This window comes from Pelmatolapia mariae, linkage group LG2, assembly GCF_036321145.2.
Source record: "Pelmatolapia mariae isolate MD_Pm_ZW linkage group LG2, Pm_UMD_F_2, whole genome shotgun sequence".
NCBI classification, from domain to species: Eukaryota; Metazoa; Chordata; class Actinopteri; order Cichliformes; family Cichlidae; genus Pelmatolapia; species Pelmatolapia mariae.
Genome location: NC_086228.1, coordinates 3158269 through 3181441, shown reverse-complemented (window position 1 = coordinate 3181441; position 23173 = coordinate 3158269). Strand labels below are relative to the sequence as shown.

General features: G+C 42.4%; 1 protein-coding gene across 2 annotated transcripts in view; it reads left to right on the top strand.

Moving 5' to 3' along the window:
• cyfip2 (cytoplasmic FMR1 interacting protein 2) overlaps positions 1-22952 on the top strand; it is a 29277-nt gene extending 6325 nt beyond the window's left edge. Inside the window, exons 2-30 of one of the 2 annotated variants that reach the window (XM_063490310.1) lie at positions 1954-2103; positions 2208-2297; positions 5633-5710; positions 7011-7112; positions 7286-7467; positions 7570-7666; positions 8229-8357; positions 8471-8575; positions 8662-8750; positions 8903-9140; positions 9327-9479; positions 10081-10220; positions 10307-10454; positions 12386-12539; positions 12757-12913; positions 12995-13091; positions 13615-13691; positions 13799-13907; positions 14021-14140; positions 14233-14432; positions 14529-14616; positions 14718-14861; positions 15008-15098; positions 17199-17329; positions 18986-19058; positions 19201-19295; positions 19875-20113; positions 20829-20976; positions 21076-22952. In XM_063490310.1, coding sequence (XP_063346380.1) covers positions 1987-2103; positions 2208-2297; positions 5633-5710; positions 7011-7112; positions 7286-7467; positions 7570-7666; positions 8229-8357; positions 8471-8575; positions 8662-8750; positions 8903-9140; positions 9327-9479; positions 10081-10220; positions 10307-10454; positions 12386-12539; positions 12757-12913; positions 12995-13091; positions 13615-13691; positions 13799-13907; positions 14021-14140; positions 14233-14432; positions 14529-14616; positions 14718-14861; positions 15008-15098; positions 17199-17329; positions 18986-19058; positions 19201-19295; positions 19875-20113; positions 20829-20976; positions 21076-21243 — 3759 coding nt within the window. In that variant the 5' untranslated portion in view covers positions 1954-1986 and the 3' untranslated portion in view covers positions 21244-22952. Of the gene's footprint in view, positions 1-1953; positions 2104-2207; positions 2298-5632; positions 5711-7010; positions 7113-7285; positions 7468-7569; positions 7667-8228; positions 8358-8470; positions 8576-8661; positions 8751-8902; positions 9141-9326; positions 9480-10080; positions 10221-10306; positions 10455-12385; positions 12540-12756; positions 12914-12994; positions 13092-13614; positions 13692-13798; positions 13908-14020; positions 14141-14232; positions 14433-14528; positions 14617-14717; positions 14862-15007; positions 15099-17198; positions 17330-17740; positions 19059-19200; positions 19296-19874; positions 20114-20828; positions 20977-21075 lie in introns of those variants that run through there. The other variant, XM_063490316.1, reaches the window with a different exon arrangement.
• The last annotated feature ends 221 nt before the right edge of the window (positions 22953-23173 follow it).

The window sequence follows — 23173 nt, the reverse complement described above, 5'->3', positions numbered from 1 at the left end:
GAGCTGCAGCACCCATATAAAGTATCTTTACTGTGTGTGCATATATTTTGGAAGCTGGGTGAGGTCTGAGAACTCGGTGCTGTTTGACTGGTGGCTTACCATGTGAAAAAAAATTTCACAGTCTGATACAACAGGAAACCCCACCCACTTTCTTTTCAGATCATTTGTGATCATTAGTTAAGCCTGCATATGCGACCATTACCGATGACCAAGAGCCGGCGTACTCATTATGTAGGCTTCTCGTCACAAAATGACGGTTTTGCAGATTCTGTATTTACTTTAAAGTTGCCCCGTCTTCCCATTGGCAACTGTTGGAGGAGTTTGTTTTTTTTTAATTTCCCCTCTCTTGTATTTTGGTGATCACACTTTCCTCTCTGCTTGTGCTGGCTGTGAATATTAAGCTGATTATCTGTGCTGTCAGCCGGGTCAGACGTAAAGCACACATTTCTGAGAGGCACATGATTTATGGATGGGCGCACGCTGCTTTGGCTAAGCTAGGGTTTATAATGAGGAGAGGGCCATACTGAGACTGTGCAGTTTTTAACATTAGCCTGCTGTGTGAAATCGTAATCATGCATTCATATATACCACCTGATATTTATTTGAATTGATAAAAAAAAATACAAAGCCACCAGCGATTTGAGAGTTTAACAGGAAAGCAGATTTTGCCAATGCCGCATTTACAAGATAACGCGTTTTTGTGTTTGCTGTCGAAATGTCACTGTTTTTCGAAGCGTTTTCTGCTTTTTGCCAGATCAATGGCATTTTCCAGGTCTTGGCATTTCATGAATTATGCTCTTCAGATATGCTTCTAGTCAAGCAAAAAGCCAAAAAGGAAACTGCAAGGGGCCTCTTCCCCTTTCTTCCCCCCAAGTGATACAGGTGCAGGGTGAATGCACACACTTTCTGCACCAAAACAGGGCTTCATGGGAGGAAATGAAGTTGTCTAGACATGCTAAGACAGTGTCTGGTGTATGTCTCCTTTAACCCTGCAGTATCTGACTATAGAATGCATTTGTATTGCTAGAGTGTAACCTGCTCATTCATTTTTATCTGTTTATTCAGTAATTTCTTGATCAGTTGTCCCCTGACTTTTCTGTCCGATTGAGACAAGCACCCCAGGTTCATTTTGCTGCACAGTATCACGTATCGGTTTGGGGTTTTTGTATCGAGGACACCAAATACTGATATTTTATTATTATTTGAAAAGAAACACATACATGAAAATACTCTGAGGACTACTCTACTAACAAGAGGGCTCACCTCCTGATATAATGTTACCTGAGCAAACTTACAATAAATCAGGCCAACCAGAAAAGACACATTTAGCTTGACAGAGTGTATATTTGACCCCATGTAATCGCAGACTGATAGCAGACTTGATTCTGTGTTATGGCAGCATTTATGGCAGGTTTTACTCACAGTTTAAAAAAACAGATATTGACAAAATATAACTTTAAGGACGTAATTTACATTTGAAAAAAGGTGACAAATGGACTGAGAGCTTAAAGCGTTTTATACAACATGCCTCATTCACCCATTTATACAAGCACTTTTTTCTAAGCTCTTTCTGTGTAAGTGCTTTGATGTGTCAGAGAGCAACTTGGGGTTAGTATCGTGCCCAAGGATATTTGGCATGCAGACTGGTGGAGCAAGGATCAGAGATCGAACCACCAACCTCCCCATCAGTAGATGAGAGCTACAGCCACCCCAAATCACAGTATATGTCAGTGCAATACACAGCCTATTGCAAAAAGTATTGTGTCGTGATTGACCAAGTAATTTTCACCTCTAGCTTTTTGACCTGTTTGCCGACATATATGTGTAAAACTGCAGTAGGAAGTCCTCGTGTGCGACCTTCTGTTTCAGGAATCACATAGCACGTTTCCTCCTTTTTGCGGTGCCTCTTTAACTCATATCTTTCTTTCTGTTTTCTCTTTCTGTCTATGTCAGCCTGGGGCGTTGTTTGAGTGACACCTTGTTACCATGACGACCCACGTGACCCTGGAGGATGCTCTGTCCAACGTGGACCTGCTGGAGGAGCTGCCGCTCCCGGACCAGCAGCCGTGCATTGAACCCCCTCCCTCCTCTATTATGTACCAGGTACGCACTGGTTCACAGCGCCGCCGCCACCCGCCATCGTCCCCAGCTGATTGGCCCTATTCAGTGTACAGCCTTTTGACCCCTTTTTGTCTCTCCTTCGGCAGGCGAATTTTGACACCAACTTTGAAGACAGGAATGCTTTTGTGACTGGCATCGCCCGTTACATCGAACAAGCCACAGTCCACTCCAGCATGGTGAGACCTGCAGTGCTGGTTACAAAAATAAACACCACTCTCCATTCCGCTGTTTTTGGGTTTTTTTTTTTTCCTTTAATAGCTAACTAGTGAAATTCAGTCTTTTGTGGTCTCACCTCAGTAGTTTTTGTTCCTCTTTCAGTAAAAACAAAGCAGACTGTGGGAAGCAGCCTCGTGCCCTTAAAGAGAGCCTTGTTTCATGTGAATTGATTATCATTTGGCTCTTTTGTTAGGATTTGGCTCGGCCTGTGGCGGGACACACATACAAATAACGCATGCACACTCTTGCAGACACAAATTCCACTCACACGCTGGTGAATCAGAGAGGCAGCCGAGCACTAAACATCCCTCCCCTGATTGTGAATGAACAGAGAATGTGATGTGACTGTCGAAGAGGGGAAGTAGAGCTTTATTTAACCGGTTCAACGAGGAAGTCCCATTGAGGTTGAGGCCAGGCTATTTGGGGGCACTCGTCCTTTAGCCGCAGGGATGGAGGAATCTGTCTTTCCTATTTCTGAGAGGATGAAATGTTTCCCTGCTAAAATATTTATCAAGTCCTGCAATGTGGGTTTAATCTGAGATGTGTGATGTGTTTAGTAGCTTTGCAGAATGTCTATTACTAAGATATAGTAATGTGAAAAAGTATTTACCCCCTTCCAGATATCTTTTTTTTTTTTTTTTTGCTTATTTGTCACACTTCAAACAGATGTAAATGTTAGACAAAGATAACCTGAGTCAGTACCAACTGCAGCTTTTTAGGGAAGAAGAAGCTATCTAAACCTACCTGGCGCTGTGTTAGAAGCAGTTCTCCTAAACTTCCCCTAACTGTGCCACAGCAAGAACTGCAATCAAGTGTATGCAATAACTGGCAATGAGTCTTTCACCTCAATGTGGAGGAATTTTAGAGAGCTGTTTTAAATCAGGCACATTGGAGGGTTTTCAAGCATGAACGGCCTGTTTAAGGTCATGCCAGAGCATTTCAGTTGGGTTCAAGTGATTAGGCCACTCCAAAACCTTTATTTTGTTTTGTTTTTTGAGCCACCCAGAGGTGCTCTCGTGGCGTGTTTTGGATCATTGTCCTGCTGCATATCCCAAATGTGCTTAAGCTTTAGAGCACAAACTGATGGCTGGACATTCTCCTTCAGGATTTAATGGTAGAGAGAAGAATTCATGGGTTGAAGTCATCCAGATCCTGAAGAAGAAAGCAGCCTCAGTCCATCACACTGCCTCCACCACTGCGTTTGACTGGTGGTGTGATGTTCTTTCTATGAAATTCTCTCTTTGATTTTACACCAGATGTAACGGCACTCAAAGATTCCACAAAGTTCAGCTCTCGTCTTGCCAGCCCACAAAAGATTTTCCCAAAAGTCTCGGAGATCATCAATCAGAATCAGAATACTTTATTGATCACTAGGGGAAATAATTTTGGTTACAGTTAGGGATGGGTATCGTTTAGGTTTTATGCGATACCAGTACCAAACCGGTACTTTTGAAACGGTGCCGGTGCTTAAACGGTGCTTGAACCGGTGCTTAAAGAATGGAGAACACAAACTTTGTCCAAAAACCTCTGATGCTTAGCTGTTTTTTTGAAAAAAGATAACAATGTTAGCCTTTTCTGCAGCTATAGGGCATATATGGTATCACTCTTGGCTGGAAGCAGTGCTTAAACAATGGAACAAACACAAACTTTGTCCAAAAACCTCTCATGTTTAGCTGTTTTCCACTTTTCTTTGGTCATTTTAGCCTTTTTTGCCAGGGTGAAGGGAGTACCTGCCATCAAACAAGAAGACAGCCGCATGTAACTACGACGGTGTTTGCTAGTTCGCCTTACGTGTATTAATTTAATAACGTGGTTAGCGTACTCAACGTAAATTACACACGAACAACATTAAGCTACTCACGCAGAGAAGAACGGCTGCTGCTGCCATCATCATCCATCATCATTTCTGCTACACTGGCAGGACTAGGGGCCAGGACTCTCCTCTTCAGGTTCTTGGGGGTTGTTGCTAACCCACCCGCAGTAGATGTGCACGGTGTGAGGTCTTGCAGCAAGCTATTAAATGCGGTGCATTTCTCGGCTTTTAGAAAAACGCTATGCGTCGCTAGGTGTTTCATCAGATTCGAGGTGTTACCTCCCTTTGCACAGTATCACCTTAAAGCACTTGTTGCAGGCTGCTGAGTTTGTATCTTTTGCTGTGAAGTACAGCCAGCCTTTTGACCGCTTCGCCTTGGGCATTTTTAATCTGTAGCTCTGCTCTAAAAGAACGTACGTACCTGGGCCCGCCTACTACGCTTGCAAAGGTAAAATGATTGGCTAGAATCCAAAGTGTATGACATCTCAGGAAAAAAAGCACCGAAGTAAAGCGAATTGTGCGCTGCTTTTCGGTCTGGTTACTACCGTTTATGTCAGAACCGGTGCCATAATGGCTCCGGATACCGGTACCCATCCCTAGTTACAGTGCTCCAGTACAAACAGTAACAAAGACTTTTTTTTTTTTTTTTGGCAAACGTAAGACGAGCCTTTGTGTTCTTTGTGGTCAGCAGTGGTTTTCACCTTGGAGCTCTCTCACAGGTGACATTCTTGCCCAGTCTCCTCTTGTTGAATTTTAAATCATGATCACCGACCTTAACCAAGACAAGTGAAGCCTGCAGTTCTTCAGGTGTTGTTCTGGGTTCTTTGGTGACCTCCTGGATGAGTGATCGATGCACTTTTGGAGTAATTTTGGTTGCCTGGTTTAAAGTTTTGTCTCCACTTGTGGATAATGGCTCTCACTGTGATTCACTGGAGTCCCAAACCTTTACAGATGACGTAGTAACCCTGTCCAGACTTCAGTGTTTTACATTTGTTCTTCATTTTTTAGAGATCAAAGCTTGATAAGTTGCTAGATGAGATTTTTGTAGCCTGCTTCAGTTTGTTATACAGGTTCTAGTTAAGTGTTTTGTTGATTCGAAAGAGCTGGCAGTAATCAGGCCTGGGTGTGGCATGTGAAATTGAATTCACAGTTAATTAATGAGTTAACAGTTAATGGGGGAGGGTAGGTTTGCACAGAGGGCCAGGTACGGTTGGGTCATTTTTTATTTTTACCGTTTTAATGAATAAAATCATCATTTAAAAAATATATTTTGCATTTACTCTGGTTATTTTTGTCTAATAAAATAATTAGTTTGATGATCTGAAACAAAAAAAATGTTGCAAATGTGCAAAAAAGAAGATGGGAAATACTTTTTCACAGCAGTGTAGATATAATCTTGAGCTTGTTGAGGTATCTAGTCCTGGCGTGACTTCAGCTGTGCACGAAGAATTAAATAACTCTTTGTTCTATTTATTTCTACAGAATGAGATGCTGGAGGAAGGACATGAATATGCTGTGATGCTTTACACATGGAGAAGCTGTTCCAGAGCCATTCCCCAGGTTAATGATCGCTTCCTTCCTGTCCTCACATCTTAACCTTTAGATCTAATGCTAAACCATCGTAACAGAGTTTTATTCAAGCTGTCACACTGTCTTTTCACTGTAAGGAACAATTACCCAAAAAGGCCGTATGAAAGGCAGACGTTGCCAGGCTTGAGTTGTGGGTTGGTAGTTGGGTTGCCTAACTTTGCACCTTTTAGCCACTGAACCAGAAGCTCAGCTGCAGGCGGTGGTGATTCTACAGAGCAGAAACAACACCGCCTGCAGCTGAGCTTCTGGTTCACTGACAGCTGTATTTTTAGCTATAAATGAGAAGGGGAAAAAAAAATCAGAAACCACCCTGTTACGTAAAAAATTCAAACCGAATTGGACTCAAAGCATTTGCCTTAACAAAGGGGTGTAGTCACAAGTTCAACACAGCCAGGCTTTCTTTACATTAGCTGGCTCGACGAAACCTTAAACCCCAGTCAGAGGCGTCGCAGCGGGTGGTTATCAGCTTTTTCTGTTTGTTCAGACTTTCTCTGTGCACGCTCACATAAACTGACCCTCAAGTGCTAACCACTTGACTCCCAGAGGAACATATAAAGACTATAAAAAAGTCAAACCTCAAACACTGCAAATAAATCAAGGGGGGATGATGCTGTAGAAAATCATTAAAATGTAGTGAACTTGTATGTTCATATTGTCCTACTCAGTGTGCCCTCATTGATGCTGTTTATGGCTAAGTCGCTCTCGCTACAGTCGGGACTTACTCTGTCCCGTATTCTGGAGATGTGGAAACTGTGGCCAGATGAGACTGAAATCAATTTCACACATTGGATATTCTTAAGCATTAAAAGTCTACAAATTGGCTGATCGATTCACTCATCTGTGTCCTGTCAGCTGCTGGACTGAGCAGCAAATTAGGGCCATGCAAGCTGGACCTGGTCAGCGTTCAGTGTTAGTTGCCATGGTGATGTAGACTGGTAAAAAAAAAAAAAGAGAGAGAGAAAGAACTCTTACTTTAAACTGAGCATACCTCACTGATCTTGTTTCCTAGTACACCCCTCAGGTCTGCAGTGTGACCTTAATGATTTTATCGTTACATGTAACAAAGTTCCCCAAAACTGACGTTTACAGTTTTAAACGAAAATGTTTAGTAATCTCGATTTTTGGGAAAATGGAGCAAAAAGATTGGGAGTGGGGTGGGGTCGTGGGGGATCGGAGCAACTAATATGTTACCTGGACTGGGTGAAAGTACATGTGGTGCACTGTTGCTGCGAGATCAGGCTGTGTGATGGCACCATCTTGTGTCCGCTAGGTGAAATGCAACGAGCAGCCCAACAGAGTGGAGATCTACGAGAAAACGGTGGAAGTGCTAGAGCCCGAAGTGACCAAGCTCATGAAGTTCATGTACTTCCAGGTAAGATCCTACTTTAAGATTACATAAACTAGATCAATGAAACTCTATGATAAAGCACTAAACAGACCAATGTCTATAGAGACAAAGGAGGGTTTTTAAACATTTTTTATGCATATGTATTCGTTATTAATAGAGCTGTTGATCATCAGCTGGTTTTGTTTGTTTTTTATCAGAGGAAAGCCATAGAACGCTTCTGTAGCGAAGTGAAGCGTCTGTGCCACGCCGAGAGGAGGAAAGACTTTGTGTCTGAGGCCTATCTGCTCACTCTGGGCAAATTCATCAACATGTTCGCAGTGCTGGACGAACTGAAGAATATGAAGTGTAGCGTCAAGAACGATCACTCTGCCTACAAACGGTAGTGAACCCTAAGTAAAGAGATCCAAATGTATGTTTTTTGTTTTGTTTTTTTCTCACGCTACAGAGCCAAACTAACTTTCCTCTCCTCTTCTACCTCTAGGGCAGCGCAGTTCTTGAGGAAGATGGCTGATCCCCAGTCCATCCAGGAGTCTCAGAATCTCTCCATGTTTTTAGCGAACCACAACAGGATCACTCAGGTCAGTGCGGGGATTATGCGTGGATAATAAAAGACTGACTATGACTTAGATTCCATCTTTCTTTTGTTTTTTTTAGTGCATCTTTGTGAGAATAGACATTTTAATTGGGGGTTTATTGCAAATACAATTAAATATCCTGATGTAAGTACAGCAGGTGAGCTGGATTGCTCCAGGATAATGACTTGAGCAAATGAATGACTCACAGCTGTGCTCAAGGTGTCACAGAGCTGCTGCCTGAATGTTAGTCAGAGCAGAGGAGCTGTTATGTAATTAGTGTGGCTGTTCTCACCTAAATCAGCCTTTAACCTGCTGAACGCTGACCCGACAGGAAGTTTCTCATTGAAAGTCTGCTTATTAAGATTTAACAGCTGCCGGTGTTACGGCTCAGTGTATTGCTGGTTTTTGGGCCTTTTGAATCATGTCCAATCTTATTTTATTTGTGTTATTGTTGATGCTTAATCCCAGGTACGCACAGGGTACAGTGAGTCCTCCTTTCTTGTGTTGTCAGTGCATTACTGTTTATCTAAAGGTGACCTGTTGTGTTGCGCCTTTCTCCGTGCAGTGCCTGCATCAACAGTTGGAGGTGATTCCCGGCTACGAGGAGCTGTTGGCAGACATTGTCAACATCTGTGTAGACTATTATGAGAACAAAATGTATTTGACGCCTAGCGAGAAACACATGCTGCTTAAGGTAAGCGCGCGTTTGACATCGTTATCCGCCGCCAGCTCGCAACATTTCGAAACGATCTCTTTCTGGTGTCTTTTTGCCAATTTGTCTTTTCCCCTTCTGTTTCTTTTTGACAGGTTATGGGCTTTGGTCTGTACCTGATGGATGGGAATGTGAGTAATATCTATAAACTAGATGCCAAAAAGAGGATCAACCTGAGCAAGATCGACAAGTTCTTCAAAGTAAGGGCTTTTAAGCATTTTCTTTTTCCCATTACACGCTTTGCTGTGTTTATCCCCAAAGTGAGGCGTTCACTCTTGTTTCTCAGCTGCAAGTGGTGCCGCTGTTTGGAGACATGCAGATCGAGTTGTCACGCTACATTGAGACGAGTGCACACTATGAAGAAAACAAGTCCAAGTAAGCAAACCCATCCACTGGTGTAATTTACAGAAATCTGGATGTTACTCTTCATTTTTTTCCACCACTGCAACTACAGACCGAAGAAAAATTCCTTGATGACCAAACTCCCACACACTCCCTCCCAACCCTCTTTTCCCATCTGTGCCCAGGTGGACGTGCACTCAGAGCAGCATCTCTCCGCAGTACAACCTGTGCGAGCAGATGGTGCAGATCAGGGATGACCACATCCGTTTCATCTCCGAGCTGGCGCGCTACAGCAACAGCGAAGTGGTGACCGGCTCGGGCCTGGACAGCCAGAAGTCAGACGAGGAGTACAGGGAGCTGTTCGACCTGGCTCTGAGGGGTCTGCAGCTGCTGTCTAAGTGGAGCACGCACGTCATGGAAGTTGTGAGTAAAGCGTGGGATTGATTGCATCCCTGTGTGGGTAGGGAAAATGCTTTGTGGAGCCGTCAGTGTGAATATGTGTGGGTTTTGGACGCATGATGTGGCTTTTTTTTTCTCTTTTTGGTGGGGTTGTTTTTTTGCTATTGATTGTTCTGGCTTTGATCTAATTATAGCTCTCCTTTGTTTCAGTACTCATGGAAACTGGTACATCCCACGGATAAATTCTGTAATAAGGACTGTCCAGGCACAGCGGAGGAGTATGAGCGAGCCACACGTTACAACTACACCAGTGAAGAGAAGTTTGCGCTGGTGGAGGTCATTGCCATGATCAAAGGGCTGCAGGTAAAAGATTATTGAAATATGAGTAGAACTCTCACTAACACTGGACACTCTCGGGGCGATCGTGGCTCAAGAGTTGGGAGTTCGTCTTGTAATCGGAAGGTTGCCGGTTCGAGCCCCCGCTTGGACAGTCTCGGTCGTTGTGTCCTTGGGCAAGACACTTCACCCGTTGCCTACTGGTGGTGGTCAGAGGGCCCGGTGGGGCCAGTGTCTGGCAGCCTCGCCTCTGTCAGTGCGCCCCAGGGTGGCTGTGGCTACAATGTAACTTGCCTTCACCAGTGTGTGAATGTGTGTGTGAATGGGTGGATGACTGGATGTGTAAAGCACTTTGGGGTCCTTAGGGACTAGTAAGGCGCTATACAAATACAGGCCATGTTCACTCTCTGTATATTTTTTTGCACTTCAGCTGAGTGCATGGTTTGACACAAGCATAGTTTTCACTAGTTTATTTCCAAAAATGCAACTTGCACAAGTGACATTAAAGCAGTGAAATGGAGAAAAAAAAAGCATATTCATATATAGTTGATTTGTAGTTGCATTTATAGAGAATAACTAAGACATAAAAAATTAGGTGATGCAATAAACGATGTTATGTGTCCCAAAGGTTCTGATGGGCCGAATGGAGTCGGTGTTTAACCAGGCCATTAGGAATACCATATATGCAGCTCTGCAGGACTTTGCCCAAATGACTCTTAGAGAACCTCTGCGCCAGGCTGTACGCAAGAAGAAGAACGTTCTCATCAGGTACAAAAATGATGCAATCACAAATGCATCTGTTTCTTTTGTTTCAGACTAAACAACAGACTAAGTATTTTTACATTTTTCTGCAGTGTTCTCCAGGCCATTCGAAAAACTGTCTGTGACTGGGAAGGAGCCAGGGAACCTCCAAATGACCCCTGTCTGAGGGGTGAGAAAGACCCGAAAGGCGGTTTTGATATCAAGGTGCCTCGTAGAGCCGTCGGACCCTCCAGCACACAGGTGAGACGTGAAACGGACCAGGGTGCTTAAGGAATGGTGTTCAGTCTGTAGTGAAAGCATTTACATCTGCATGTATTATCTTTGAAACTAGTGAGATTTTTACAGTTTTAAAGTAGCTTAACTTCTTATTAGCAGTTGCAAAACCTGAAAATACACATGTGGTGTGAGAGTTGCGTGAGTTGTGCTGCACGGTGTTCCCAGGGGGAAACCGTGTAATTACCGGGACATTTAAATGAAACTGACACTGTTTGGGGTCTGATACATTTTCATGAAGGTTATGACTTTTAAAAATACATAGATTGTGTGAAGCCTTCTCTCAAATTACCCTCGCTAAACGCGGTTCACCTTTCGCGGCCTCGCTGTTTCGCAGATTTGGGGTTTTTTTTGTTTTTTTTTACAGCGCATTGTGTTCTGCGTCCTGATTGGCTGTAGACCACTGTCAATCAGTCTCCTCTGTGCTGTGTCTCCTGTACAGTACAGAATGCGTTCAGCTTGTCAAATTTCTATAAATCTTCAATCGCTAGCAGTGTGACTCTGAAGTGCTGCACTGTATGTTTGTAAGTTTCTCCCCAACAAACACAACAATGTCGATGAAACGTTTTGCACCGTCAAAGGCAGCCGCGGTAGCACCCAGAAGGCAGAGGACGATGCTAACCATCGCACAAAAAGTTGGACTTCTGGACATGCTAAAGGGAGGTAGAAGTTACTGTATTTTTCGGATTTTAAGGCGCATTAAGCGAAACAAAACAGTGAGATAAGTCAAACTTTCCTCAACTCATTCTTCTTGCTTCCTCTACTTCCATACCATTGATTGATTAATGTTGAATTCTCTGGCTGCTGCTCTATTCCCATGTTCTCGATCTGAAAACAGGGTCTGATCTTTGGTTTCATTCTATAATACTGGACTTATTTTTCTACGAAGGTTTGAACTTTGAGAGTGTTTAAACAAGAGAGAAAAGTGTGAAAATGTTCATGCCTTTCCCGAGAAAAGTGTATAAAGTGTGTAGTGAGGGGATTTACAGCCTTAACACATCTATAATAATAGTAAAAACATTAAGCTGACTACTTCACAGATTTCACCTATCGTGGGTTATTTTTAGAACGCAACTCCCGCGATAAACGAGGGACCACTGTACTGCAAATTTGTCATGAGTTTTGTGCATTGAACACATGCTGCAAAACAAAATTAGACGGCGACAGTCGTGTTTCATAAAGGTTTCAAATGAGTAATAATGGTTTGTCACATGAGCTTTTGTGCAATCATATTCATCTGATGCAATGAATGTAAATTTTATATACACTACTGTTTAAACATATCAGTTGTTTAAATGGAAACATTTTATTATTTCATAAAAAAATATTAGCATATTTTGAGTGTGATGCCATCACCAGTCTCAAAAAAGGCAGACCATCTGCTCTTGGGTGCCCATGATCTTTGGGCCCTTGAGTGGCACTGCATTAAAAACAGGAATGATTCTGTCATGGAAATCACCATATGGGCCCAGGAACACTTCCAGAAATGACTGTCTGTGAACACAGTTACTATCTGCAACCTGCTACCCGCAGGTTAGAGTGCGATCATGCAAAAAAAGAGCACGATCCAGAAGCATGTTCTCTAGGCCAAAGTTCATTCATAATCACTGAATAAAGGTTCTGTGGTCAGATTCATCAAAGTTTTTAATTCTTTTTGGAAAACATGCACACCGCGTCCTCCAGACTAAAGAGGAGAGACACCATCTGGCTTGTTATCAGCGCTCGGCTCTAAAGCCTGCATCTCTGTTTCATCTGTTTATATGGTGGTACATTAGTGCCTGTGGAAGTGGCTCCTTTTTACACTTCTACACTGGCTTCATTTTTCACCCAAGTTGCTGCTTGGTTATAAGGAGGTTTTCACGTTGTTATATTTTAACCTTTGTCTCTCTCCTCCGCAGCTGTACATGGTACGCACTATGCTGGAATCCCTAATAGCAGACAAGAGTGGATCCAAGAAGACTCTGCGGAGCAGCCTTGATGGACCCATAGTCACAGCCATAGAAGACTTCCACAAGCAGTCCTTCTTCTTCACACATTTGCTCAACTTTAGTGGTGAGCTGAAAATCTGAAAGTTCAAACAGAAGTTTTCAAAGGAAAAACCAGAAGAGAAGTGAATGAATACTCCACAGCATCAGCTAACATTAATAACAGCTTTTAGTCTTGCTTCCTTTGTGAGGCAACGGAAGAGCAGTGAGAGCAAGCATTTCTAATGCTCGCCAATCTTTTCTGCCGTTTCTTTCCTTCTTCCTGCCACTGTCCTGTCACCCAGAGGCCCTGCAGCAGTGCTGTGATCTGTCCCAGCTCTGGTTCAGAGAATTCTTCCTGGAGCTCACCATGGGCCGCAGAATCCAGTTCCCCATTGAGATGTCCATGCCATGGATCCTCACTGACCACATCCTGGAGACCAAGGAGCCTTCCATGATGGAGTAAGAAGTAGATCAGTTAAAAACTCTGTGTTTATGACTTTAAAAAAGAGCAGTATTTTAACTCCCACTATCTCTTCTCAGGTATGTGCTGTACCCTCTAGATTTGTATAATGACAGTGGCTACTACGCTCTCACCAAGTTCAAGAAACAGTTCCTTTATGATGAAATCGAGGCTGAGGTAAGGTCTAATAGCCACCATTAGGAGTATTCCCATTTAAATTTAAAGGGATAAATCTAATCTAATAATCCTCAAAGACCCCACACACCCCCAACACGGACTGTTCACACTTCTGCCCTCGGGGCGGAGGTTCAGAAGTGTGAAATCCAGAACATCCAGACTCAACAACTCCTTCTTCCACACTGCCATCAGACTCTTGAACAGCTGACCCATTTTTGAACAGTAATAATAATTTTCTTTTTGCACATCAGGTCATCTTACATATTAAGCCAGCATATTAAGCTATAGCTCTTTTGCACACATCTCTGTTTCAAATCTCCATATTCTGTCTCCTTTTCTGTCTTCATTTATTTGTACTATTTGTATTTATATATTCTGTTTCTATTGTATATATTTATCGGCATCTGTGGGTGGACAGCAAAGAAAGAATTTCATTGCACAAAGAAATGCCTTTCTCTTGTGACACATGACAATAAATACTTTTAATTGAATCTAATAACCATTTTCTTTGCTTTGTTCTTAGGTAAACCTCTGCTTTGATCAGTTTGTCTACAAGCTAGCAGATCAGATATTTGCCTACTACAAAGCAATGGCTGGAAGGTAAAAAAAGAAAATGTGACTTTTAAAAAAAGTATTTCAGAGTTATTGGCAGATATTGAAGCACTCTTTGCAGACTTTTACAAACTCATATGTCATGTGTTCTTCAGTGTCCTCCTAGACAAGCGCTTCAGAGCTGAGTGTAAAAATTACGGCGTAATCATCCCGTACCCTCCATCAAACCGCTACGAGACGCTGCTCAAACAGAGACACGTGCAGGTAGCCGAAACATGAAAACACATGCTCGAGGTCATCTACTGTATCGGTATTTATTTAACCACCAATCTGACTGTCATACTGTATTTTTCATCAATCCCTGTTCTCTCACGCAGCTGTTGGGTCGCTCGATTGACCTGAACCGTCTGATTACCCAGAGGATCTCTGCAGCAATGTACAAGTCCCTGGACCACGCCATCAGCCGCTTTGAGAGCGAGGATCTTACCTCTATAGTGGTGAGCTCAAACATCAGGCAAACTAGTGAAAATCGGCAATCTGTTTTTGTGACCTGTGCGCGTCATCCTTCTCACACTGCATGTCTGGACAGGAGTTGGAATGGCTGCTGGAGGTTAACAGGCTAACTCACCGCCTCCTGTCCAAGCACATGACGCTGGACAGCTTTGACGCCATGTTCCGCGAGGCTAACCACAATGTCTCCGCCCCCTATGGACGAATCACTCTCCACGTCTTCTGGGAACTCAACTTTGATTTCCTCCCCAACTACTGCTACAACGGGTCCACGAACCGGTCAGTTTCACACTGTTGGTTTGCAGGAATATATTTGATTTGTCGCTTTTACTTTTTCTGCTTTTTCTTTACCTTTTTTTGTCTCCCTCTGTTCAGCTTTGTACGGACAGCTATTCCCTTCACCCAGGAGCCTCAAAGAGACAAGCCAGCCAACGTACAGCCTTACTACCTGTATGGGTCTAAGGTGCGGTACCATCTGCGATATTATCGTAAAGACTTTTTGTGTAAAGCAAACTTCCTCTTTCTCCAGAATAACATTGTGTCTGTTTCTTCTTTCCCTCTCAGCCTCTCAACATTGCATACTCCCACATATACAGCTCCTACAGAAACTTTGTTGGCCCGCCTCACTTCAAGACCATCTGCCACCTCCTTGGTTACCAAGGCATCGCTGTGGTGATGGAGGAGCTGCTTAAGATTGTCAAGAGCCTGGTATTTATCTTCATTTTCCATCCTGAAAAGCATGCTGTCCTCCCCCTCAGTGTGCTGGCTCCTCACAGTTATTATTCTCCTTCCTTTTTGTGCCCTCTCTTCCCCTCGCCTGCTGTGAACTATCCATCTTCTCTGTCACTTTACAGTTACAGGGCACCATACTGCAGTATGTAAAAACCCTGATAGAAGTCATGCCCAAGATCTGCCGCCTACCGCGCCACGAGTATGGCTCCCCAGGTGAGTTTATAATCCCCAAAATTACAATGAATGGAGCGACACATGGAGTTGCGTTAACACTTACACATGAGCTGTCTTTGTCCGCTTTGCTTAAATATAATTCTTTATTTGACTTCAGGTAAGTCAAATTAAGCCGTTTTTGAATAAGGGGGCAATCAGAGAAAAAGAAAAGGTAACTAAATGGTCTGCATATTGGTTGGTGCTTTGACCGACATAAACTCGAAATTTGAATAATACCTGATTGATTGCTGTGAAATTTGGTACCACCAGCATACCACAATTTTAGTTGAAATATATCTGCAAAATTAATGCCATTCTCATCAAGCTGTGTACCAAGCATGAGTTTATATGTCAAGTATGATAAACGGGCTGCGGATTAGCACATTCAGTATGAGATTTTTATCATCGCAGATCATTTAGCCTGAAAACCACAGCGTCAGAATAACTTCACACTACTTTAATGCACTTACAGTACTGTGCAAAACCCCCTCATTTTAAAAAAATATTTGATTCACTTTCTTGAGCAATTGTTCTGCATGCTTTTTGAGGATGCATCAGAGTTTTGCTTTGAAAATTGGACATGTTTTGTTTGTTTTTTGAGCCACTTTCAAGAATATAAAAGGTGCAAAACAGAGAACTTAGCAGAGAACCAATTTTAAACTGTATCTTTAGGTGCTTTGTTACCAGCTGCCTGTCACAAAAAGGCAAAAAGACACTTTCATAGCTGAATCTGTGAAAGTTGCTAAAGACAACACAGTTTGACAGGCATAAAATAGTGTTTTTTGCACGAACTAATTGATTTCCAAAGAGCTCTTATCCAAAAACCTGTTATATCTTGACATGGTGTGTGGTTAAAAAAAATGAGGAAACCAGAAAAGTGGAGAAAAAATCCAGCAAAGACCTGACACTGCAGCTGAGAGATGCGCCTGGCCTTTCAGTTGAGCCATCTACTGTTGAGGAATAAAGGTGTTCAAACCAAAAATTGGCTTTCAAGCTTGTTAGAGTTCTACACCCTGTGTTTTTGCCTCACATAGTAAATTTTCATTTATGTTTTTACATGTTTCAATTAATCACTGCACTTATTTTCCTATTTTTCGAGCAAAATATAAATAAACAATGCATGGCTCAAGGCTTTTGCACAGTATTCTTTACATAATGAACAAATATGAAACAAAAGTGCTGTAACAAATGTGCACTAACTATTTATAGCTGGTTATAGGTAATGCAGATATTTTATTTATTTGATGCATAGCACAGCAGTTTTATTCACATTTTCCTTCAGGTTCAGATATCGCCGCTCACTATTGGAGCAAGTCCTGCACAGGCTGCTTCTCTGGCTTCTGTCAGATCTTGGAAACATTCAACAGTACTGGAATAAGATTCAGCCATAACTTGGAGAAAGCAGTACAATACTAGATAACAACATATGAACCACTACAAAATACAGTTAGGATACCAGGAGGAAAGTGGCACTACTATGAGCTGGATGACTGAGAGCCTACACAGACATATACGGTGGTGTGAAAATTTTCCCCTTTTCTGATTTCCTTTTTTTTTTAATATTGTTAGAAAAAAAAAAAGGAAGTCAGAAAGTGGCAAACAACTTTTTCACACAACTGCAGCTCTACAATGTCCAATTAAACCACAAACAATCCTCTAACTGCCTAATTCTTTTACATCTTTGTGCACTCCGTGACCTGCCTTAATGCATTTTGACCAGAGCTGTGGTTGCAGATTAGGGGCAGTCAGATGGAATATCCCTAAGAGGAGGGCTTAGTAATCTGTAGATTACTGATGTTCTGTACCCTGAGTTCTGTACCTGGCTTATTGCCTGTGATCTCACTGACAGCAGTTAATGATCCTCTTGTCCTCTGCTGCGAGGCCCCGATGCTCAGGCCAAATGTGGGTCAGAGAGGCCGCGCGGACCCGCTGACATCACCGCATTTCATCCCGCTAGCAATAGATTATCAATGACATAACAAGATATTAGCAGGCGCTTGCTTCCTAGACTGTAGGAGAGTATAGATTTTATCAGCGTATCTTTAAAATGCAGTTGGAGCGCCGTATCACACCTGTCTTTTCCTCCATCTGCCATTCCAGGCATCCTGGAGTTCTTCCACCACCAGCTTAAGGATATCATTGAGTATGCTGAGCTAAAGACGGATGTCTTCCAGAGCTTAAGGGAGGTGGGAAACGCCATCCTCTTCTGCCTGCTCATCGAGCAAGCTCTGGTAGGACTTTTCTCATTACAAGTGTCAAAATCCCATAATGCTTTAATGTGATTATTGCACACCCCTGCCCCCCTCTTTTTTTTTTCTTTTTTTTTTGTTACTACTGCTTTCTCAAAGATTCCTCTGATAGCTCTGTCTGTGGTCTCCGAGCACGCTCAGTAAACAGGACCACTGAAATGAAGTTCTCTTGACTGCCTTGTTTTAATGTGGGTGACCAACAAACCTGGGTGCCTGAAGGTTTCCACCCAATCTGTGGTGTTGATTCACTCGCTAAATCAAACACCGCGGTCAGAAGCCATCAGGCTCCCAGTCCACACGCCCCAAAGTGTTTAATCTTTGATTGTGTGTGATGGTTTTTTTCGTTTCTGAAATACAATTCTATTTTTCATTACACGCTGGCAACTACCACAGGTGGTAAGGATTTAGGTCTTCCTATTGGCTACCAGAAAATGACAGCATGACCAAATATGTTTGCTCTTTTATCTCTTGTTGGTTTGGGCTGCTGTTTTTCTGTTGTTTCTCTTTTTTTCCGTGTTAGTTTGACACACACGCAGTTTACCTTCAATTAGCCATGGAAGCAAAAGCACTGAGACATCTTTCATTTTTTTAAAAAGAATGAGGTGAAACTAAAAGAGTGTTTGAAGAGTGCACCTGAGACAAATGCAACAATTTGTTGCTTTTGTTGCTTCTGCTTCACCTCTCCGACACGTTTCACGATATTCAAGTTGCAAGCTTTCAGTAATCTTGCAGGAAATCAGTGAGACAGACAATCAAGCTGCACTGATCACAGGAAATGTTTTTTTTACATTGAATCATAACTATTTTAGAAGGTGATCGCACATTCCTGTGCTAAACTCTGCACTTTTGCCTCCATGACTGTCTTTTACTTCTGGGCACTTGTAATGCCTGTACGCTGCCCAGATCTCACTCTTTTTTTGTTTGTTTTACCATTTCTGTCTGGCTGCACTTGCTTGTGCGTCTACTAAAAGCCTAGTTGTGTGTTGTTTGTCTCTTAAGTGTGCGTGCATTCGAGTGCGTGTTGCATGGCTTTTTCTTCTAGCCCGTCCCTTTTCTTTCTTTTGTTTTTTAGCCGAGGTCTCGAGGTGCTGCTTCTCTGCTCTTTGTTTGATTTGTACCTTGTCGTCTTGACAAACAGTCACCACCACGATCGCTCTGACCGCTTGAAATTGCCCCTTAGTCTCTAATGGCAAAAAAACAAAAAACTGCACACTGAGCCACGTGACATTTTCGATTCATTAAGATGTTTGTAAACTTGACCTCGAGCCGCTAAACCCGACTAGATGGGATTTTGTGCTTAAAGTGTTACAAATTATAATCCTTTTAAAATTGGCCTGTCGTCATTGCTTGATAATCATAGCATCATTATCCACACAGCCAAACTCTAATTCAGTTATCTTATCTCCCCACTCTCCCTAAGCCTGACATTGTGTTGACTAATCTGTCAGCATAGACCTGTGGTTCGGAGCTCGTGTTAGGCATTCAAAAATATGTCTTTAAAACACTTAAATTAAGAAGTTCAGCAAAACCCCGCCTCATGGCTGTCTGCATGCTTTGTAAGGGCGTCCGTAGAGAATAATAGCGGGCGACTTCCTGGATTAAAATGAGCTGTTTGTCTGTGTTGTGCTTAAATCTCAGTCCCAGGAGGAAGTGTGTGACCTGCTTCACGCCGCTCCCTTCCAGAACATTCTTCCCAGAGTCTACATCAAAGGTATACAACAAGTTTGGAAGCGGTGAATTAAAAAGCAGACGGGTGCAAATTACATTACTCGCAGTTTGAAGTTTGGGACGATCTGAGAAGCACTTTTCTTTTGAAATACGTCCGCAACTGTTGGTGTTTGTGTGCTGCACAGAGGGAGAGCGTCTGGAGGTGAGGATGAAGCGGCTGGAGGCGAAGTACGCCCCTCTCCACCTCGTGCCTCTAATTGAGAGGCTGGGAACCCCGCAAGTGAGTTCAACATCCCCTCTGATGGGCATGAAAGCAGACCTGAAAGGACATATTTATAGTCATACTTTTTTTTTTTTTTTAAGATATAAAATTTGGAAAAAGAGGTGGTGGTGCACTACATATGACAGTCACTATATGTCAGTAGCCTTTTTTTTGTACACACAGTCTTGCAGTTTAATCATGCGACCCCTTCCTCCCACTTTTCTCAGGCATGTTTCATTGTTAACTATTTATTGATTATAAATAAATTAAGGGAATTTGCACAATTTTCATAGCTGGTCTTCAAATCCTCCCCACAATTTTCTAAATTCTCTAAAGACTTTTTAGACTTTTGGAGGGAAAGTTTTTCTTCTCTCTCCTAACGTTATCCTTTAAGCCGACTGACTTACAGTAGAAGCCTGCGGATTTTCAGAGGAGGAAAAAAAAGCAGAGTAATCAGCTTTAAGTTTCTAGCAGCAAGCGACAGAGAAGGATAGCAGTGGCAAAAATCCCCCGGCAAATTCTCTAGGAAGTGAAGTGTCTGATTTCTCTCTTGAGATTTTCACCCTTGAACATTCTGCCTGGTTTCTTTTTTACCAGCAAATTGCCATTGCGCGGGAGGGAGACCTGCTGACCAAAGAGCGCCTGTGCTGTGGCCTTTCCATGTTCGAGGTCATCCTAACGCGAATCCGCAGCTTCCTGCAGGATCCGGTGTGGCGCGGTCCTCCGCCCACCAACGGTGTGATGCATGTCGACGAGTGTATGGAGTTCCACCGCCTGTGGAGCGCCATGCAGTTCGTCTACTGCATCCCTGTCGGCACGCACGAGTTCACGGCAGAGTAAGTGACGCCTGGCAAAGAAAGTCGTTGGTGTTTTGTGGCAAAAACTTGCAGCAAATGCACAGAAGTGAGCAACATTAGAAAGGGGAGTCTGCAGTTATCAGCAAACTAATGGTAGATTCCAAGAGTGTCTGTTGTCCTCGGCTGCTTTATGGTGAAAATTAAATTCCCCACAGCCATGTGTTGATGGCTTCTGATGGCTGCTGTTGTCTTTTCCTTGTTTTTTAAGCTAAATTTGGCCTGCTTTGATTTATTCTTGGGGTCCATTTTGGTGCAAATATTGATATGACAGGTCCAGCAGTATTTTTTGATTCTAATGAAAAGGTTAAAGTTGGTGAATCTGAAGAAAAGTTAAAGGGGTGGAAAAGTTTTGGGGAAACTTTTTCAATACACACTATGTGACTATTTATTTTTTTTATATCACTCTGCTACACACCCTTTACATCACCCTCCTTGAATAAGAGAGCTGAAAATAAATAAGTTGAAAGGGGCGGGCTGTGTATATGTGACAGCAGTTTGGACCCAGACAGAGGGAGGATTTTTCCATGGCGCGTTGCTCCCTTGTGTCGCCAGAGCAGCTGGAAACATTATAGCGTTGTTGCATCAGAGTTGCATCATTGTTTTGCAGACTTGTCACATCTCGAGAGTTGTGCATCACATAATGAAAGCGCACCCCTCCGCCCCATCCCCGTGTTGTTTGTGCTCGTCCTTACAGGCAGTGCTTTGGGGATGGGCTGAACTGGGCCGGCTGTGCCATCATCGTGCTCCTGGGACAGCAGCGTCGCTTTGACCTCTTCGACTTCTGCTACCACCTGCTCAAAGTCCAAAGGCAGGATGGCAAGGACGAGATCATCAAAAATGTGGTGGGTACACGTTATCTGCTGCGTATCCTCAATTTTGCCTTGTTGCTGAAGACTTGCAATTATAAGTCCAAAAAATACATCCCTTCTTTTCTTCCGTAGCCCCTGAAGAAGATGGCAGATCGCATCAGGAAGTACCAGATCCTCAACAATGAGATATTTGCCATCCTGAACAAGTACATGAAGGCAGTGGAGACAGACAGTTCCACTGTGGAGCATGTTCGCTGTTTCCAGCCTCCTATACACCAATCCCTGGCTACCACTTGCTGAAAAAGACCTTTGAAAATTGTACACACACACAAGTGAAGACACATTCCCCTTAGCTGTGATGCTAATTTCTGCCTCTTACTGCTCTTTGTGAGGTGTAAGGTACCACAATAGCTCCCCATTGGCTGTAAGAATCCAAAGACACGTCTCCTCAAACTGTTCCTCTATTTAAAACGAATGAGTGTCTTTGGGTTCTTACGAGAAGCGGAGCAGCCCAGAGGTGGAAGTGTATAGTCACGTCTCTTCTTTTTATTTTCTCGTTTGTGTGGCTCCCACTCAAGACTCGTGCATGCCTTCTCTTACTCCTTCAGTTGCTTACCTGTTCGCTGGACCACTGATACAAATGCCAAAAGAGACAAAAATTAGACTGATTTTAAAAAATTTGATATGAAATGGCGCAACAAATTTTCCAAATTATATAGATATAGATATATATAAATATATTTAAGTCCAACATGGTGCTCTTACGTGATCCTACGTCTCCTAACAGTACTCGCACAGGCACCAGTACACCTGTGCGATCTCTACGCGTGTCCTCTATTAAGACCCAAACTTGTTTATCGTGATGCATCTGTATAATAATCTACCCACTGTCCATGATACAAGGCGTCTGTCATGACGTGTTTATATACTTTTCATTACTCTCACACACGGCCTGCTTTTCAGAGGAGCGGAGGTACACTGCATCTTTGATTTGCCTTCAGTTTACCTGGTTTTTTGTCGGCCTCCTGACACGCTTTTACTCGGTACCAGTTCCACTGTAAATTTCACCGTTGAACAAAGTGAAGTATTGAGTGTCGTAATTGTTCTTTGTTTTTAATTATTAATATTTTAATTTAATCATCCTTTGCATACTTGCCTCTCTTCTATTGACTGGAAAACCTCATCGGTAGTTTTTTTAAAATTTTGTTTTGTCCCCTCCCCTCCTCCTCTTTTGTCTGTTGGAAAGATTTTTATATTCTGTATATGAATACAGTGATATTATTTACAGTTTGCAAAAAGACACACAGTCATCTGAGTAAATGTGTTTGCTTTTTCAAGAGTTAAAAAGGAACAAAAAGATTAGAAAATACCTCTAGGTTGTACAAAGACAGTGCTGTACTAGATTAACCTGTTTTGAGTATGAATGGGTGAAGATGAAATATTCTCCTCATACAGCGAAGGAACAAATAATTAAAAAAAGAAGTAATAAACTAAAATGTCAGTTATGATTAAAGGGCAGTTTCCTAAATATAGTCAGTATTTACTGTTGTGGGACTCTTTGCTTAGATTTAGCAGTGTTATCAAAATATGCAAAAACTTTGTCCCTATTTTTTTCTTATGAAGAAAGACAAATGATTATGAAGTAACCCTCCTCAAAGCAGCCTTCTTTTTTCTGCTCCGTTTTGAATGAAGAAAGTTTCTTTTGTAACTCCGGTGTCTTTTTAGCGTATTTATTCAAGTCTGACTTGCGGTTCATTTAAAGGTTGATCTCGTCAAAATGAAGGGTACCGGCGTGTCATCTCGAAACCTTAGCATGGCAAATGTAATTTATTGTCATCAATGGCTCCATTTGTGACATGAGGCTTTGTTTATGATATTGTTGTACAAGTGACCATGTTTTGAAGTACAAAAAAAAAAGTGGAGAAAAAGAATATAAAATGTACAACAATGTTCCTGCAAAGGATTTGAAATTATGTTGTATTTCCATGAAATAAAAAATGTTTAACTGAAAAAATAGAAGTTGTATTTAGCATGTTTGCTTTTCAATGGGTTCTACCATTTACTTGCAGCATCCCGTATTACACCTGCACATCCAGGATGCTTTCAGGTTTTAGTTTTCCAAATTTGTTTGTTTTGAGAATCTTGTAGAATGAAGCTTGTGTACATACTACATCTGTTACATATGCCAGGTGGCCTATAGGTAGGGTCTCTCATATCCTCGTGTTGCTGT